The 20,938-nt window shown below is 39.3% G+C and overlaps 1 protein-coding gene across 1 annotated transcript; it reads left to right on the plus strand.

Moving 5' to 3' along the window:
• Positions 1-238: 238 nt before the first annotated feature.
• Positions 239-19,054, plus strand: LOC119827185 (probable U3 small nucleolar RNA-associated protein 11). Its single transcript, XM_038348598.1, is given in 4 exon segments — positions 239-304; positions 18,208-18,709; positions 18,712-18,963; positions 18,966-19,054. Coding segments are annotated over 4 exon segments (909 nt in total).
• The last annotated feature ends 1,884 nt before the right edge of the window (positions 19,055-20,938 follow it).

Genomic DNA, 20,938 nt, shown 5'->3' on the forward strand with positions numbered 1-20,938 from the left:
AGTCATTTTGTTCTTTCTTTTTAATGCTGAAGTATTTTGATGAAAGCATGTATGAAATTCTTGTTCTTCCTTTAGATGGTTAGTTCCTAGGAAGAGACACTATTAAAAGGCAGTCTGTGAGGAGAGCCGTCTGCCCTTGAACACTACGATCCCCCTCCTTTCAAATCCAAAAGACCCAAGCCACTGACATGCCTTTCCATCATCCACCCATCACCACCACCACCACCTGCTTGCTACCATGCCAGGCCCCAACACAGGCAGCTATCTGCTGCTCAGTTCCAGGCTGCGCCAGTCAGAAGAACAGGTACAAGCCACTCCAAGATGAACAACAGAGACTGTCTGCTGGAATTGAGGTCACACTGGCTTCCAGAAATACACACTACAAAGACCAGAATCCCAGAGGAGAAACACAAACCAAGGAACAAAACACCTATAAAACAAAGAAAAAAATCAGAAATCAGCAACCTAGACCAGTATTCATTCCAAACTTAGGTGCAGAGATACCTGTGTAAGAACACAATCAATAGCATCCAAGGCAGTATGGCACTGCCAGAGCCCAGCTATCCTACTGCAGCCACCACTGAATATTCCAACACAGTTGAAGCACAAGAAAACTTCCTTAAAACCAACTTTATGAAGATGATAGATATTCTTCAAAAGGAAATGAATAAACCCATTAGAGAAATTCAGGAAAGCACAAACAAAAAAATGGGAGGAAATGAATAAATCATTTAAAGAAATCCAGGAAAACACAAACAATTAGAGGAAGTGAATAAATCCCTTAAATAAAGTCAAGAAAAACAAACAAACAGATGAAGGAAATGAATAAAACTGTTCAAGACCTGAAAATGGAATTCAATTAATAAGGAAAACACAAACTGAGAGAATCCTGGAAATGGAAGATCTAGGTAAGCAAACAAGAACTACATACTCAAGAATCATCAACAAAATACAAAAGAAAGAAGAAAGAATCTTAGGCAATGAAGATATAATATAAGAAAGCTGAGTGCTTCTACATGCTTTTTCCATCTACTGCAGTGCTACACATGCAGGCTTTTCTCTCGTCCATTGTCTAGGAGATGAGGCTAGGGATTTGACTTAAAGACATCAAATAAAGGTTGTGCTTGTAGTATGGAGCTTTAAAAACTAAGTCTAACCCAGTTTAAGTCCTCTAGCAGTTTTTGAAAATCATTTAGTTTTTAAGGGGTCCTTCTTAATTTCAACTCTTTGAGGTATGACTGCTGAAGACTTTATCAAATTTCCTAGATATAAAGCTAGAGAAATATGTTAAATTTTCTTGGGAGTTATAATCAACCCATAATGAGTTAATCCAATTTTTCCTTCAGCAAACAGATCTTCCAGTATTCTATTATTTTCAACAAAAAAACAGAATACCATCCATGTAATGTATAATAAAAGCAAGAGGAAACAGTTCCCTCACTCTTCCTAAATTGGTAGCAACCATTTTTGACATAGTTGAAACACTGTCTGCCCTTGGAGTATACCCATAAGTATACCATAATCCAATATCAGAACAGAGGTGAAATCAATCATTAATATCTCCTTTCTTTTGAAAAGGATTGGTGACATTCTGGCATGTGGCATTAGTGTTCTCATATGCCAGTTCTTTGATATACACGCCTACCTCTTCATTAACCACCTGGAGCCTGGGCGCCTACAAAAGACTAGAAACAAAATCTCAATATGGCTCCTCAGCCCCCTGTCTAGGTCCTGAAAGTTCCTATGATTTCCTAGAATGTGGTAACTACGCTATGGTTGCAATGCCCAAGCATTTATTTGTCCATAAGTTTTAGGAAGATTTATCATCTGTTGTCGAGCATCACTATATATGCCTTCTCCAGTTAACATTTCAAAAGTTATATACACATTATTTTGCTTATTTATAATAGTTTGGTACTGACATTCTTCTGAAAAATCAGTCCTCCACCGTAAATATTTACCCCCAGTAAAACAAGTTTTTGTGAAGTTCATGCAATCAGAGGGAACAAAAACAAACGCAGAGATAGAATCAAGGAGAGACAACATAAAGGAGCAGTCGACCTGTATTGAGCAAAAGCCTATTTAAGATCCTTAGTAGTCTTCTATGAAATGGGTTATAATTTCTGTCTTGTCCCAGGTGATTAGAATTGGGCATTTCACTTACTAGGAAAAGAGAGAATTCATCCAGGTTCAACTTCTGGGCCTGATGCAGAATCTCTTACATCAGAGTCTTATACTGTATTGTTTATTTTATGTGGGCGAGAGAACCCTTAACCTCAGGAAGAGATGAAGCAAAGGAGAAAACAAGGTCTCCCTCCATGCTATCAGGTACTGCACTTGGTAGATATGGGTTCAGACTTAGGGAACTGGAGCAGGGGAGTGGAGGGTAAAATCAACACATAAAGGAGGAGAAAAGTCAACTCATGACAGAGATGTAAGATAATATACCTAGGTTCTAAGTTTTCTTTTATTTCAAGTGTTCCAATTTTTCCTGATCACTTTCATTTTTAATTTTAATTATGCCACTTTTATCAATTACATTTTTTGTTTTGCTTTGCTTTGGTTTTTGTTTCCAAAGCTGCAAATCATCTCTAGAAATTTTCTCTGGTCCTGTGTAGTTCTTCCTGAACTGCTCTTCTAGACCAGGCCAACTCCACAGTTCTCTGCAGTGGTTAATTGAATGCCTTGCACTTCCTGGGTTTTCTTATCATTGTGTTGTTGTTCCTTATATTTCATATTCATTGATTAGTGTGGAAAATTGTTGTTTTTTTGGGGGGGGGTATTTATTTTTGTTTTGTTTTTACATCCCCAGCACAGTTTTCCATCCCTTTTTTCCTCCCAGTACCTTACATCAACTCCCCTCTCCCCCAACCCCACCATCATCTTCTCATCCTCTGTTTTTCTTCAGAAAAGTGAGAGCTTCTAATGAATATCATTCAATCTTGGTATATCAAGGAGCAGCGAGACTAGGCACCTCTTCTTCTATTAAGGCTGAATTAGGAAACTACATATGCAGAAAGGATTCTGTACCTGAACCAGTCATCTCCTGTGACCAGGCAAGATTTCCAATGGAGGGATTGGGACACCATCCGAGACATAATCTTTGACCTACAATTTGTACTGCCTACAAGATGTGCTGGAGTAAGGGTGGAGTAGAAATTGTGGGAGTGGCCAACCAAAGATTAGTCCAGCCTGAAACACATTCCACGAGAGGGAGCATATCCCTGACACAACATAGAGGTTTAAGCCCCAGAGCCTGGCTATCCCAGAGACCTAGAATAGAACCAAACATGACTGGCAAAAAATAAAGCAAAAAGTCATTGAAATTATCCCTAATGATATTCTACTATGCTCATAGATTGATGCTCAGACTACTTGTATCAAAAAGGCTTCACCCAGCAACTGACGGAAAAAATGCAAAAACCCACAACCAAACATTATGCAGATCTTGGGGCATCCTGTGAAAGAGGTGGAGAAAGAATTGCAGAAGTCAGAGAAGTCAAGGATGCCACAAGAAAGCACACAGAATCAACTAACTTGGTCATATAGGGGCTCATAGAAACAAAAAATTTATTATAAATGCATAACTCTTAAAATTAATTATTTCTGCTATTTAAAAAAACAATTATATTGACATTGATGAGTTATATATTTTAGTGTATATAGGCTAGTGTAGTTTACATTAGGAGTGATGTGTATATTGGTATTTTGTTTCCTCAATGTACCATACGTCAGCATTAGGAAAAATTGATTTAATGCATGTCAAAATCCTCTATATAATTTTTGTAATTATTTTGTAAGTCTAAAATTATTCCAAAATAAAGTTTTCTTAAGAATAAAAGTTTTGCTGACACAGACTGTGACTGTACAGATCAGACCAAGAGGTGAGTAAGCATCCTACCAGGTGGACAGCCCAAGGGCTAGGCCCTAGACCCTGGGGCAAAATCCTGGCCCCTCCTCTGCCCATCTCAGCCACAAGGGCTAGCATCCTGCAGGCAGGCTACTTAAGCACCCCTCCATAGGACCTTGTACTATACAAGTCTCATTCTGCCCCAAACCCACTCATTCCTCTAAACCTCAATGACTCCTGGAGACATAGAAAGTGACTACACAGACCAAGAGTGGCTTACTGAGACACAGACACTGACTGCACCAATAGGTTCAAGATAAGATTCTTGAGACATAAACAGCAACTGCAAAGATCAGACCAAGATGCAAAGATACTCCCTACACCAGTTGGAGGTAGAGATGGGTAGATGCCAATGCAAGAATACATTAAAAAAACCTAAAGAGCAACATGGCAACACCAGAACCTAGTTGTCATACTACAGGAAGACCTGATCAACATCCCAACGGAGAAGAGGAAGAAGAAGAAGAAGAAGAAGAAGAAGAAGAAGAAGAGGAGGAGGAGGAGGAGGAGGAGGAGGAGGAGGAGGAGGAGGAGGAGGAGAGGAAGAAGAAGAAGAAGAAGAAGAAGAAGAAGAAGAAGAAGAAGAAGAAGAAGAAGAAGAAGAAGAAGAAGAAGAAGAAGAAGTAGAAGGAGGAGGAAGTAAAAGGAGGAGGAGGAAGAAGAGGAGGAGGAAGAGGAGGAGGAGGAGGAGGAGGAGGAGGAGGAGGAGAAGACCTTTAAAATGATTCTATAAAGATGATAGATATCCTTAAAGAGGAAAAATTCCCTTAAAGAGATGGAGCTAAACACAAACAAAATATTGCTTGAAATCAATAAATCTCTTAAAACAAGCAAAAAATCAATTAAACAGGTGAATGAAACCATTCAAAACTTGAAAATTAAAATAGAGGCAATGAAGAAAACACTAACTGAGGAAATTCTGGAAATAGAAAATCTGTGTAAATGAACAGGAACTATAACCAACAAAGTTCAAGAGATGGAAGAGAGAATCTCAAGCATTGAAAATACGATAGAGAAAATAGATTCATCAGTCAAAGAAAACTTTAAAGCCAACACAGTCATAACACAAAATGTTCAGGAAATCTAGGACACTATGAAAAGCCCAAAACTAAGAATAATAGGGATAGAAGAAAAAGAAGAATACCAGCTCAAAGGCACAGAAAATATTTTCAACAAAATCATAGAAGAAAATTTTCCCAACCTAAAGAAGAAAATGCCTATTAAGACACAAGAAGCTTAAAAACACCAAATAGACTATACCCCCAAAGTCCCCTCTACATATAATAGTCAAAACACAAAACATACAGAATAGAGAAGGCCAAGTAACATATTAAGGCAGGCCCATCAGAATAATACCTGACTTCTCAATGGAGTCTCTGAAAGCTATAAGGTCCTAGACAGACATTATGCAGACACCAAGAGACCACAGATGTCAATCCAGACTACTATACTCAGCAAAGCTTTCATTCACCGTAGATGGAGAAAACAAGATATTCCATGACAAAATCATATTTTAATAATACCTATCCACAAATTCAGTTCTACAGAAAGCACTAGATGGAAAACTTCAACCCAAGGAAGTTAGTTGTGCCCACGAAAGCACAAGCAATACATAATCCCCAACAGCAAATTCTAAAGAAGGGAAAGACATACACACAACCACCAAAAAACAATAGCAATTAGCAATCACTTGTCATTAATATCCCTTAATATTAATAGATTCAACTCACCTGGATAAAAAACAAGCTAACAGAATGGATATGAAAATAGGATCCATCCCTCTGCTGCATACCATAAACACACCTCAAATTCAAAGACAGACATTTCCTCAGAGTAAAGAGTTGGGAAAAGATGTTCCAATCAAATAGACCTAAGAAGCAAGCTCACCAGTATAGCTATAAGAACATCTAAAAAAAAAATAGACTTCAAACCAAAAGTAATAAAAAGAGATGAAGAAGGACATTTCATACTCATTACAAGACAAAGTCTCAGTTCTGAACATTTATGCCCCAAATACAAGAGCACCAAATTTGTAAAAGAAAAGTTACTAAAGCTTAAATCACACATCAAACCCCACACACTAATAGTGGGAGAATTCAACACTCCACTCTCACTACTGAACACATCTACCAGACAGAAAATTAAAAAAAAAAAAAAAAAACAAGGGAACTAACAGATATCATGACTCAAATGGGCTTAATAGACATCTATAGGACATTCCACCCAAACACAAAAGAATATACCTTCTTCTCAGCACCTTATGGAACCTTCTCTAAAACTGACCACATACTCAGTCACAAAGCAAACCTCAACAAATACAAAAAATTGGAATAAATCACTGTCAGATCACCATGGCTTAATGTTAGAATTCAACAACATTATGAATTCCAGAAAGCTTACAAACTCGTGGAAACTGAATAATGCTCAACTTAATCACCCCTGGGTGAAGGAAGAAATAAAAAAAAATAAAAAAAAAGAAATTAAAGACTTCCTAGAGCTCAATGAAAATGAAGGCATAAAATACCCAAACTTAAGGGACACTATGAAAGCAGTACTAAGAGGAAAGTTCATAGCATTAAATGCCTACATGAAGAAGTTGGAGAAATCCAAAATAGTGAATTAAGAGAACACCTGAAAGGTCTAAAACAAAAGGAAACAAACTTACCCAGGAGGAGTTGATGACAAGAAATAATTAAATTGAGGGCAAACAATAAAATAGAAACAAAGAGAACAATACAATGAATCAATAAAACAAAAGCTGGGTTCTTCGAGAAAATCAACAAAATAGACAAATCCTTATCCAAACTAATCAAAAGGTAGAGAGAGAACATCTAAATTTTAAAAAATCAGAAAGGAAAAGAGCGCATAACAAAAGACACCAAGGAAATCCAGAGAATCATCAGATCATGCTTTATAAACTGTACTCCACAAAATTGGAAATTTTTTTTTTAAAAAATGGACAACTTTCTAGATAGGTTCTGTATAGCAAAATTAAATCAAGACCAGATAAACAATTTAAATAGGCATATAACCACAAAGGAAATAGAAACACTCATGAAGTCTCCCAAGCAAGAAACGGCCCAGGACCAGATGACTTCAGCACAGAATTCTACCAGAAGTTCAAACAAGAATTAATTCTAATACTCCTCAGATTGTTCCACACAATAGAAACAGAAGGAATATTGCCAAACTTTTTTTACAAGGTTACAGTTACCCTGATACCCAAAACACAATGATGCAACAAAGAAATAGAACTACAGACCAGTCTCCCTCATGAAGAGTGATGCAAAAATACTCAGTTAAAAAACTGCCAAACTGAATCCAAGAACACATCAAAAAAATCATCCACCATGACCAAGTAGACTTTATCCCAGAGAATCAGTTTTGGTTCAACATACGGAAATCTGTCAATCTAATCCACCATATAAACAAACTGAAAGAAAAAATAACACATGATCATCTCATTAGATGCTGTAAAAACCTTCGGCAAAATACAACACCCCTTCATGATAAAGGTCTTGGTGAGATCAAGGATACAAGAAACATATCTAAATGTAATAAAAGCAGTTTATAGTAAGCCAACAGCCAACATCAAATTAAATGGAGGGAAACACAAAGTGATCCCACTAAAATCAGGAACAAGGCTATTCGTTCTCTCCATATCTAATCAATATAGTACTTGAATTTCTAGCTAGAGAATAAGACAACAAAGGAGATCAAGGGGCTACAAATTGGAAAGAACGAAGTGAAACTTGGTATTTACAGATGATATGCTAGTATGCATAAGTGACCCTAATAACTCTACCCAGAAACTCATACAACCGAAAAACACCTTCAGTAAATTGGCAGGATACCAGATTAACTTAAAAAAAATCTTTATACAGATGATTAATGGACTGAGAAAGAAATCAGAGAAATATCACCCTTTACAACAGTCATAAATATAAAATATCTTAGAGTCACTCTAACCAAACAAGTGAAGACAGGTATGACAAAACTTGAAGTCTCTAAAGAAAGAAACTGAAGAAGATATCAGAAAATGCTCTTGGATAGGTAGGATCAGCATAATAAAACTGACAATTTTGCCAAAGGCAATCTACAGATTAAATGCAACCCCATCAAAATCCCAACACAATTCTTCACAAACCATGAAAGAACAGTACTCAACTTCATATGGAAAAAACAAACACCCAGAATAGCTAAAAACAATTCTTTATAATAAGTAAACTTTTGGAGGCATTATCACCCCTGACTTCAAACTCTGTTATAGAGTTATAGTAATAAAAACAGCTTGGTATTGACATAAAAACAGACACATGGGCCAATGGAATCAGATTGAAGACCTGCCATTAATTCACACACCTATGAACACCTTATTTTTGACAAAGAAGCCAAAATGGTACAGTGGAGAAAGGAAAGCATCTTTAACAAATGATGCTGGTGTAACTCAATGTCAACATGCAGAAGATTGCAAATAGATCCATATCAAGCCCCATGCACAAAACTTAAGTCGAAATGGATCAAGGACCTTACCATAAATCCAGTTATATTCAACCTGATAGAAGAGAAAGTGGAAAGTAACCTTTAATGTATTGGCACAGGAGACCACTTCCTAAATATAGCACCAGTAGCACATACACTGAGAGCAACAATCAATAAATGGGACATCCTGAAACTGAAAGCCTCTGCAAGGCAAAGTACATGGTAAATAAGACAAAACAACACCCTACAGAATGGGAAAAGATCTTCAGCAACCCCCCACATCTGACAGAGGACTGATCTCCAAAATATATAAAGAACTCAAGAAATTAGACATTAAAAATACTGTGTTTAATTTTTCCAAGTGTGTGTGTGTGTGTGTGTGTGTGTGTGTGTGTGTGTGTGTGTGTGTGTGTTTGTACCAATGTGCCCATGACTGGAATCAATCGAGTATTTGTGAGTCTTTCAGCTTAAATATTGGGAACCGAACCAAGGCCCTTCGCAATAGCAGCACATATTTTTAATTGCTGAGCTATCTCTCTAGTCCTACGTCACATTTTTGAAATGTTTTGCATTTTGTTTCCATCATGTCCCATAATTAACAACACTAGAGAAAATCTCTTGTGCTGTGTTCTATCCAGCAGATTTTGATTTTAATTACTGAGGTATTAAATGTCATCATGGAACAAAAAAATGTAACAAGCTAATATGGGTTTGTGTCTCAAGGCAGATCAAACAGAGACCAACGTAACAGTAGTTTTAGAGGCCAACAATCAAAGAGTAATGAACACAAGAATGAATAGATTCATATTCAGCAGGAGTCAGTCATTAATTCAGAAAGTGTTTACTGAATGTCTTGTGTACAGAAATGGACTGTGGCCATTCCAGTGACATCATTGTATACACAGAGCAGATGGGAAGAGAGAAGAGGTTAGTGGAATGATTCCAAATAAATCACAATATTCCTGGGGGTGTGTACAGTAGTAGCAGTGAAAAAGATGAGCAAGAAGAAGAAGAAAAGAAAAAAGAAATGGTAATAACCAATTACTTCCCAGAGTTCCAGGTTCACCTTTGAGGTTCCCACCAGGATCTTTTAACTCAGTGGTTCTCGATCTTCCTAATGTTGCAACCCTTTAATACAGTTCCTCATGCAGTGGTGATCCCCTGATTTATTTAGTGATTTACCTAAGCACTACTTGTGCTGCCTACTTGTCAAGCATGGCTTTCCTTGCTACTGGAACAGACTGAACTGCAGAAAAGGCTGAAATAATGAGCCACTGCCCTGCTGGCGATCATGCGTACTTTTGAAAAATCTCACTTGCTTGTCTGCTCCAGATTTTAAAATGTTAAATGAGAAAAAAAGTGGACCCAGCACCAAAGCCTTTGAGGAGCTTGTCCTGGCTTGGATCCACTGGTGACATCTCTTCTCTTCCCCTCTTATTGGTGCCACCATGTGTGTGTGTCAGAATGGAGAACTGTGATGATGTTAACCATGTCCCTCTCCTTCCATGCAAATACATATTAGCCTGTAGTTTAAGAAGAGTCATAGATGTTAGGAACACTGCATAATAATCAGTCTATCAACTTTATTTGTTCCCAAGCAAACAACACTATTTTAAGGAAATGGTAGAACTGGTTCTCATTCTGTGGGGTGGATTATTTATAGATTTTTAAGAAATTCTTTTATTCAAAATATACACATTTAATTAAAATAGGGACATTTCCACATAAACACACATTAACAGGCTCAAAGGTTTTACAGAGAAAGAAGTCCATTTCACTCTTTGCTTTCTAATATTCTGCAATCTTTGGTTCTGTTACATTGATTGATGTTGCACTTGGTGTGTGGAATATATGTAAGGAAACCGTCCTCTAGGCTAAACTCAGAGTGAAATGGAAGGAGCACCTTGGCAAAGCTAAAAGCAGCAGGGAATGTACATGGAATGACGTCATCAGAAGGGAGCAGTAGAAGCAACTGAGCTTCCCTACGCTATGAAAACCTGGTTACAGCCATCCCCTTGTGGATGACTCTTCCACTCCTCTCCCGAGTCTGCTCCTGAGACGTGTAAACAGGGCTGACAGGCCTACAGCTCTGACACCAGATAGACTAAAAGTAGGTGGAGGCTTGTGACCACCCAGAATGCTGTAGTTTCCACATTTGACTGGGAAAGCTTCAAAAAGGAAGTCCAAAACAACCATTAGCATGCACTGCCATGTGAATCTGACTACCGAGACTTCCAGGTGCACCTTTGACATCCCCTCCAGGAACTTTTAACTCAGTGGTTCTCGATTTTCCTGGTGTTGCAACCTTTAATATAGTTCCTCACGCTGTGGTGATCCCCTAAGTATAAAATTATTTTTGTTGCTAGTTCATAACTTTAAGTTTACTAATGTTATGAATCATAATATAAATATCTGATATTCAGGATGTATTTTCAATGTTAAAATTGAACATAGTTAAAACAATGATTAATCAGAAAACAATATGTAATTATATATTATGAATTTTTATTTCTAATTACAAATAAATGAAATTTTTCTTGAAGCATGGTATAGTGTTGGGAGCATATCACTGAGGTTCTTTAGCCCGTAGATCATCAGAGAAATTAGGAATGTTAAGCAAACAGGGTTGTGTTTTCAATGAGAAAGATGAAAAACCTGTTCTTGCATCCAGAAAGCTGGGAATTGGAAGTGATTAACAGCCAGCTGAACTGTGTTATCTGCTGGGCCAGGTCATCTGTTGAGGCGGCTAGTAATCTCAATGGCCGTGACATCCAGAGGCTCACCCAAACTTCCACAACCAGGACCATAGGTGGCTAATAGCCCAAATGAACTCTGTGCTTTCTATGTTACCAAGACCAGGAAAGACCCTTAGGCTTTAAGCTAGTCAGATAGCCTGTCTCTAGAACCCACCTTCTTGGAAGAAATGACATATGCCCTGACTTTAGTTTCAGTGTAAATACACTTCTCTATGCAACAGAGATTGTATTACACCAGGAGATGTTTTTCCAAACTATACTGGGCTTAAATACACTGGGAATAAATTGTCTTTTATTAGACTGTCTGACCAAGGTTGACAACGTCAATCTGATTGGGTTTTCATTCTTACATCTTTGTAAGAATTTGACTTCTCTGTATGACACCTGCAGGTTCCTCTCGGTATAGCTTGGCTAAGAGTCTCACTATAACAACAGTAAACTATATTGCTACATTTTGCAACACTCAGTAAAAAACCAAGGTTAGTGAGAAGGTTGAGATTGTTTCTTTCTCAGAAAATTTCCAGGCAGAAAATCTCCAGGCAGCCATTGCAAAAGCACAGGGAAGATTATCTTCCACAGCAAGTTTATTCCTGTATTTAGATTTGATAAGCAACGAGCTGGAAACCCTATTTCACAAAGATAAGTTGTTGGAAGTGGAAGAAGGCACAACAGAGTCTCAGACAGAACAGTATATAACTATAAACACCTGATCCAGACTGGCAAGTGGCATTATAGAGAAACCAGTTCTTCATACATGGCTGTTAATAAGTTCAACACACAACTTTGGACTGTCTCAGGAACATCTTCAACTTTGACTGTGAGTGGGCTTTTGGAAAGCAAAAATGGGTGTTATGTAGATTTTGAAATGATGAAATTTTTCATGTGCAAGTATTTTGTCACAGAAATTGTCATCATAATTCTTTTGTCTGCTTCAATGTCATATTCTTTAAAGAAAGCAAATAAAGTAGACAACATGCAAATCTTACTTCCATCCGTAATTTTTGTCAAAGCTGAAGTTTCTTTTTTCAATTTTTTTTCTCATGGTTTATTTTTTTATATTTAAAAATTTCCATCTCCTCCCCTCCTCCTCCCCCTTCTCTCCCCTCCTCCTCCCCCTTCCCTCCCCTCCTTTTTCCCCTTCCCTCCCCTCCCCTCCACCCATGCCTCTCCTCCCTCCCTCTCAAGGCCAAGGAGCCATCAGGGTTCCCTACTCTATGCAGAGACCAAGGTCCTCCCAACTCCCCCCAGGTCCAGGAAGGTGATCGACCAAGCTGAGAAGGCTCCCACAGAGCCCGTCCATGCAGAAGAATCAAAGCCCAGCGCCATTGTCCTTTGCTTCTCAGTCAGTCCCCGCTGTTGGCCACATTCAGAGAGACGGGTTTGGTCGCATGATCCATCAGTCCCATTCCAACTGGAGTTGGTGATCTCCCATTAGTTCTGTCCCACCGTCTCCATGAGTGAACGCACCCCTCACGTTCCTGACTTTCTGTCTCATGTTCTCTCTCCTTCTGCTCCTCATCAGGACCTTGGGAGCTCAGTCCAGTGCTCCAATGTGGGGCTCAGTCATTTTCTTCATCTATCGCCAGATGGAGGTTCCCTCACGGTCCTGACTTTCTTTCTCATGTTCTCTCTCCTTCTGCTCCTCCTCAGGACCTTGGGAGCTCAGTCCGGTGCTCCAATGTGGGGCTCTGTCATTTTCTTCATCTATTGTCAGGTGGAGGTTCTATGGTGATATGCAAGAAATTCATTAGTATGGCTATAGGAACTGGCCTTTTCAGGCTCCCTCTCCTCAGCTGCCCAAGGAACTAACTGGGGGCGTCTCCCTGGAAACCTGGGAACCCCTCTAGGGTCAAGTCTCTTGACAACCCTCAGGTGGCTCCTTAAATTAAGATATATGCTTCCCTGCTCCCATATCCACCCTTCCTGTATCCCAAGCATCCCATTCCTCCGAGCTCCCCCCCCCCATTCTCCCCTTCACACTTTTCTCCCCCCTCTTCCCTTGGCCCAGTCTCACCCAACCCTCAAGTTCCCAATTTTGCCTGGCGATCGTGTCTACTTCCAATATCCAGGAGGATTACTATATCTTTTTTTGGGAGTTCACCTTCTTATTATCTTCTCAAGGATCCCAAATTTATAGGCTCGATGTCCTTTAATTATGGCTAGAAATTATTCAATTTTTAAAAAGAAAACAAGCTGTTTTTCCATTTTCCATTCCAATCCCAGTTTCCACTCTTTCCCCTCCTTCCATTCCCTCCTCCTTCTCCCTATTGCACCCCAATACACTCCTCAGTAAGGGTAAGAAACATTGCTTTGGGGAAGGTCCAAGGCCCTCCCTACCACATTTAGGTTGAGCAAGGTATCCATCCAAAGAGAATGGGTTCCCCAAAACCCAGTACAAGCAGCAGGAATAAATTCTGCAGTCTGCCACAGCCATATAACTGTCACCCATTTTCAGAGGACCTAGCTTGGTCCTGTGCTGGTTTCCTCCCTGTTCTGCTGGAGTTGGTGAGCTCCCATTAGGTAAACTCAGGTAATCTGTTTCAGTGGGTGAACCCATCATGATCTTGACCTCTGCTCATATTCTCACTCTTCCCACTCTTCAACTGGACTTTTGGGGCTCAGCCTGGTGCTCTGCTGTGGGTCTCTGTTTCTGTTTCCTTCAGTTGCTGGATGAAGGTTTGATGGTGACATTTAAGATATTCATTAACCTGACTACAGGGCCAAGTCAGTTTGGGCACCCTGTTCTCTATTGCTTAGGGTTTTAGTTAGGGTCATCCTTGTGGATTCCAGGCAATTTCTATAGTGCCTGGTATTTTGCTAGCCCCATAATGGCTCCCTCAATAAAAATCACTTTTATTTTGCTCTCATCTCTGTTCTTCCTCCATCTCAACTCTTCCTTTCCCTCGAGTTCTCCTCCCCTTCCCTTCCCCCCTCCTATTCTCCTTCTGCCCTCCATTCTGCCCCCACCCCCATACTCCCAATTTTGTCAAGCAATCTTGTCTATTTCCACTTTCCTGGTGGATCTATATATGTTTTCCTTTGGCTCCACCTTTTTACTTAGTTTATCTAAGGTCATGGACCATAGGCTTGTTATCCTTTGCATTACAGCTAGTATCCACTTATGAGGGAGTACATATAATGTTCATCTTTCTGGGTTTGTGTTACCTCACTCAGGATTGTTTTTTCTAATTCCATCCATTTGCATGCAAATTTCCAGATGTCATTTTTTTTTTTTTTTTGCTGTTAAGTAGTATATTGTGTGAATATACCACAACTTCTTTATCCATTCTTCAGTTATTTTCAGGTTCTGACTATTACGAATAATGCTGCTAGGAACATAGTTGGACAAATATCCTTGTAGCATGATTGAGCATCCTTTGGGTACATGCCCAAGAGTGATATTGTTGGGTCCTGAGGTAGGTTGATTTCCAATTTTTTGAGAAACCACCATACTGATTTTCAGAGTGGTTGTACAAGTTTCCACTCTCACCAGCAATGGATAAGTGTTCCTCTTACTCCACATTCTCTCCAGAATTAGCTATCATTGGTGATTTTTTTGTTAGCCATTCTGACTGGTGTAATATGGTATCTCAGAGTTGTTTTGATTTGCATTTTTCTGATGGCTAAGGATGCTGAACATTTCCTTACATGTCTTTTGGTCATTTGAGATTCTTCCACTGAGAAGTCTTTGTTTAGTTCTGTATCCCATTTTAATTGGATTATTTGGAATTTTGATGTCGAATTTCTCGAGTTCTTTATATATTTTGGAGATCAGTCCTCTGTCAGATGTGGGGTTGGTGATCTCTTCGCATCCAGAAGAATATTTTTTTTTTTTTTTGGTTTTTCGAGACAGGGTTTCTCTGTGGCTTTGGAGCCTGTCCTGGAACTAGCTCTTGTAGACCAGGCTGGTCTCGAACTCACAGAGATCCGCCTGCCTCTGCCTCCCGAGTGCTGGGATTAAAGGCGTGCGCCACCACCGCCGGGCCCCAGAAGAATATTTTTTGTCTTGTTGATTGTGTCCTTTCCTTTACAGAAGCTTCTCAGTTTCAGGAGTTTCCCTATATTGATTGTTGCTCTCAGTGTCTATGCTAATAATGTTATGTTTAGAAAGTGGTCTCCTGTGCCCAGGCATTGAAGGCTACTTCCCAGTTTCTCTTGTATAAAATTTAGAGTGTTCAGATATATATTGAGGTCTTGAATCCATTTGGACTTGGGGATAGATATGGATCTATTTGCATTCTTCTACATGTTGACATCTAGTTATGCCAGCACCATTTGTTAAAGATGCTTTCCTTTTTTCCATTGTATAATTTTAGCTTTGTCAAAAGTCAAATGTTCATAGGTATATCAATTAATAACCGGGTTTTTTATTCAATTCTATTGGTCAGTCTGTCTGTTTTTATGCTAATACCAAGCTGTTTTCATTATTGTAGCTTTATAATAGAGCTTGATTTTAGGGATTGTGATGCCTCCAGAGGTTCCTTTATTGTACAGGATTGTTTAGGCTATCCTTGTTTTTTTTCATATGAAGCTTTTCATTGTTCTTTCAAGGTCTGTGAATAATATTATTAAGATTTTGATGGGAATTGCATTGCATCTATCACTGTTCATGAGTTAGATTGGTTTGTATTTCCCTTTCTTGGTTAAGTCTTTGTGTGGTTTTGGTATCAGGGTAACTGTAGCCTCATAAAGAGTTTGATAATGTTCCTTCTGTTTTGTTAATTTGGATGTTCTTTCTCTGCCTTTTGATTTGTTTGGATTAAGGGCTTGTCTAACTTGTTGATTTTCTTAAAGAACCAGCTCTTTGCTTCATTTATTCTTTGTGTTGTTTTCTTTGTTTCTACTTTATTGATTTCAGACCTCGATTTGATTATTTCTTGTCATCTATTCCTCCTGGGTGAGTCTGCTTCTTTTTGTTCTAGAGCTTTCAGTTGTGCTGTTAAGTCACTAGTTTGAGATTTCTCCACTTTCTTTATGTGGGCACTTAGTGCTATGAACATTTTATTCTTAGCTCTGTTTTCATTGTGTTCCATAGGTTTGGGTATGTTGTGCCTTCATTTTCATTGAATTCTAGGAAGTCTTTATTTCATCCTTTATTTCTTCTTCCTTGACCTGTGGTGGTTTAATTGAGCACTGTTTAATTTCCATGACTTGGTAGACTTTTTGCGATTAGTGTTGTTAAATTCTAACATTAAACCATGATGATCCGATAAGATATGGGAATTATTCCATTTTTTATTTGTTGACGTTCTTTGTTATTGAGTATGTGATCAATTTCTGAGAAGGTTCCATGAGGTGCTGAGAAGATGGTATATTCTTTTGTGTTTGGGTGGAATGTTCTATAGATGTCTGTTAAGTACATTTGAGTCATGACATCTGTTCTCTTTTTCCTCTGTTAAGTTTTTGTCTGGTTGACCTGTCCATTGTGGAGAGTGGGGTGTTGAAGTATCCTACTACTAGTATGTGGGGTTTTATATGCAATTTAAGCTTCAGTAATGTTTCTTTTACACATGTGGGTGCTCTTGTGTTTGCGGCATAATTTTTCAGGATTGAGACTTCATCTTGATGGATTGTTCTTGTTATTAGTATAAAGTATCCTTCTCCATCTCTTCTGATTGATTTTAGTTTGAAATCTATTTTGTTAGATATTAGGAGAACTATACCCGCTTGTTTCTTAGGTCCATTTGATTGGAAAATCTTTTCCCAACCATTTACTCTGAGGTAATGTCTGTTTTTGAGGTTGAGGTATGTTTTATATATATATATATATATATATATATATATATATATAGCAGAAGGATGGATCCTGCTTTTGTACCAATTCTATTCTCTCTGTGTCTTTTAATTGGCGAATTGAGTCCATTGATATTAAGAGATATTAATGACCAGTCATTGTTAATTCCTGTTATTTTTTGGTTGAAGTGTTTGTGTATTTTCCTTCTTTGGGATTCACTGTTTTGAGGTCATCTGGTGCCTGTGTTTTTGTGGGTGCAGTTAGCTTCCTTGGGTTGGATTTTTCCTTCTAGTACTTTCTATAGGGCTGGATTTGTGGACAGGTATTGTTTAAATCTGGTTTCGTCATGGAATATCTTGTTTCTCCAACAATGACGATTGAAATATTTGTTAGGTATAGTAATCTGGACTTTCATCCATGGTCTCTTAGTTTCTTAGTCTCTTAGCAAATCTGTACAGGACCTTCTGGCTTTCATGGTTTCCATCAAGAAGTAGGGTGTAATTCTAATAGATCTACTTTCATATGTTACCTGATCTTTTTACTTTGCAGTTCTTAATATTCTTTATTTATTCTGTGTATTTACAGTTTTATTTTTATATGGAGAAAGGACTTTTTTTTTGGTCCAGTCTATTTGGTGTTCTGTAAGCTTCTTGTACTGTCATAGGCATATCCTTCTTTAGGTTGAGAAGATTCAAAGCTAAAGTTTCATTTGCAATGTTTAGATCTTTTCAGATGAATTGAGACTTGCTATATTTGGTCCTCACAGTGATAAGTTTAACTCATTTAAGAAGGCAAAGATGTCAACCAATAGTTTTCTTCAATTCATCTTTATCTCTGAAAAGTGTTTCTGCTGTGGTCTTGCTTTCTGCTTAAAAAATGTTTTTGTGTTCATCAAGAAGCAGATTTAATTCCCTGGATTATCTGATCAAGTATATCAGCAAACAACATGTCATCTATTATGTGAACAGAGTTGTTAGATAAGGAAACTGCACTTGATTGCATAGCAAATTGTCTCCAATCATAGCCATGAACATTGCCTTTGGCTGCTGTCAACAGTACATTCTCAGTAGAGGTGTGAGGTTTCATAGTTCTGGCAATTTTGTGTGCCACCAAACATGAAGCTCCACTGGTGAGTGCATTTGGTTTGTGGTACTTTGCCATCAGTGTCAAGTCTGGCTTTCTTGAGTCTATCAGCTTAGCTTCTATGATAGTTGGTATACTTACTGGCAAAACTCTCAAGCTTTCTATCAAAAAGGCATTTTAGTTTGTTCAGCTACATAGGTTATGCTGATAGAATTTCACAACAAGGGGCCTGCTTCCGGTAGTCTTGCGGAGACTCCTGCTCAGGCTGTGTGGTATCGGTGGTGGAGTTTGCTGAGCATTTTCTAGACCCCAGTAGGCATGGAGGCAGCATTTTCGCAAGGCAGGCTAAGTCTCGGCAGCGGGAACATCGAGAACGAAGCCAGCCTGGCTTTCGAAAGCGACTGGGTTTGCTGGAAAAGAAGAAAGATTACAAACTTCGTGCAAATGACTATCATAAAAAGCAAGACTTCCTCAGAGCTCTCTGGAAGAAGGCTCTGGAAAAGAATCCAGATGAATTCTACTATAAAATGACTCGGGATAAGCTCCAGGACGGAGTTCATGTCATCAAGAAGACCAAGGAAGAAGTGACACCGGAGCAGCTAAAGCTGATGAGAACTCAGGACATCAAATATATAGAGATGAAAAGGGTCGCAAAAGCCAAGAAAATCGAGAGACTGAAATCAGAGCTCCACCTGCTGGATTTCCAGGGGAAGCAACAGAACAAGCACTTGTTCTTTTTTGACACCAAAAGGAAGTTGAACGGTTTGATATTGCAACTCACTTGCAAACGGCCCCAGAACTGGTAGACAGGGTCTTCAATAGACCCAGGATAGAGACCTTGCAGAAGGAGAAAGTGAAAGGCCTTACCTCTCAGACTCGGCTCAAGAGAATAGCTAAAGAAAGACAAAGGCAGTATGATTGCTTGACACAGCGAATTGACCGGGAGAAGAAGCTGTTCGTGGTTGCACAGAAAATTCAAACCCGCAAAGATCTTATGGATAAACTAAGAAGGTGAAGGTGAAGAAAGAAACAGTGAACTCCCCGGCTATTTACAGATTCCAGACTCGCCGAAAACGTTTGATACGTTAAAATAAGCCTCATCATTCTGCATTGAAAAGAACTTTTTTCTCCTTTTGCAATAATTTCAGATTTCATTAGTTCAGATGCCTTGACTTTCTTTTTTGTAATCATGATTTATTGTTAGCTTGTTATTTGATATCTATGAGAACATTAAAGCCCCTTCCCCAATAAAAAAAAAAAGAATTTCACAACAAATAACACATTGTGGTTTCTTAATTTCTGCTCTAATCACTGAGGTAAAAACCATATTGTGAGAAAAATCCTCACTGTATTTCCTTTTCTTATCGTTCTACATGTTCTATTGTCATGGGATGGTTTTCTACTGAAAATAATATTAAACGATAACTTTAATAATATAAAATATGATGTATGGCATAGTTCAATGAAGTTTCCTATAATTTATTATTTTGTACTTTTTTAAGCATATGTATTACTATCACAAGGGGGCAGTAGTCACATAAACCACAGTGGACTATAAAAAATCAGAATCCAGATTAAGTTCTTGTGTGTGTGTTTTGAAGTATTTGATGACTTTACAGTAAATCATTTTACTTTTAGCCGGTAATTACAATTCATGAAGTATAGCTGTACCTTCATACTGCTTGCTTTTAACCCAGTAGCTGCCTCTCTATATACGTGCAACTGGTCTGCAAAAGTACATTATAGTTCATATCACACACACCTGTGTTTGTTTGGGGTGCATGTTCTGGGGTCAGCTCAATGATGTCATCACACTGTGTGCTCTTATGTGTACATTTCTGCATGTTGGCAGACCCACCCGGAGATAGAGGCAGTGTCTCAGTTCCTAAGACCATCAGAAATATGTGAAAGGGTCAACTGATATCTCCCCCAAAGGTCATGACCCTCAGCTTAAGAATGCCCTTTTATTTTTTTAAATTTTTTTTTCAGTTTATTTATTTTTTATTAAAAATTGCCATCTCCTCCCCTCCTCCTCCCCCCTTCCCCCCCCCCCCCCCCCCCCCACCCCCCACTCCCTCCCTCTTGAGGCCAAACAGCCATCAGGGTTCTCTACACTATTTTGAGACCAAGGTCCTCCCAACTCCCCCCAGGTCCAGGAAGGTGAGCAACCGAACTGACAAGGCTCACACAGAGCCCGTCCATGTCGTAGAGACCAAGCCCATCGCCATTGTCCTTGGCTCCTCGGTCAGCCTCCACCATCAGCCACCCTTAGAGAGTCCGATTTGGTCGCATGTTCCATCAGTCCCATTCCAAGTGGACTTGGTGGTCTCCCATTAGTTCTGTCCTGCCGTCTCAGTGGGTGAACGCGTCCCTCATGGTTCTGACTTTCTCATGATCTCTCTCCATCCGCTCCTCATCAGAACTTTGGGAGCTCAGTCCGGTGCTCCAATGTGGGGCTCTGTCTCTATCTCCATCCATCGCCAGGTGGAGGTTAAGGCTCACAGTGAGCCCGTCCATGCTGTAGAGTTCACATTCATTGCCGTGTCCTTGGTTTCTCAGTCCTCCTCCCACCGTCAGCCACATTCAGAGAGCCCGGTTTGGTCCCCTGTTCCATCAGTTCCATTCCAACTGGACTGGTGGTTCTCCCGTTAGATCTGTCCCACCGTCTCAATGGGTAAATCGCACTCCTCACGGTCCTGACTTCCTTGCTCATGATCTCCCTCCTTTTGCTCCTCATCGGGAACCTTGGGAGCTCAGTCCGGTGCTCCTATGTGGGGGCTCTGTCATTTTCTCCATCCAATGCCAGGTGAAGGTTCTATGGTGATATGCAAGATATTCATGAGTATGGCAATAGGATCTGGACATTTCTGGCACCCACTCCTCAGCTGCCCAAGGACCTAGCTGGGGGCGTCTTCCTGGACACCTGGGAACCCCTCTAGAGTCAAGCCTCTGCCAACCCTAGAATGGCTCCCT

This window comes from Arvicola amphibius, chromosome 12 (assembly GCF_903992535.2).
Source record: "Arvicola amphibius chromosome 12, mArvAmp1.2, whole genome shotgun sequence".
NCBI lineage: Eukaryota > Metazoa > Chordata > Mammalia > Rodentia > Cricetidae > Arvicola > Arvicola amphibius.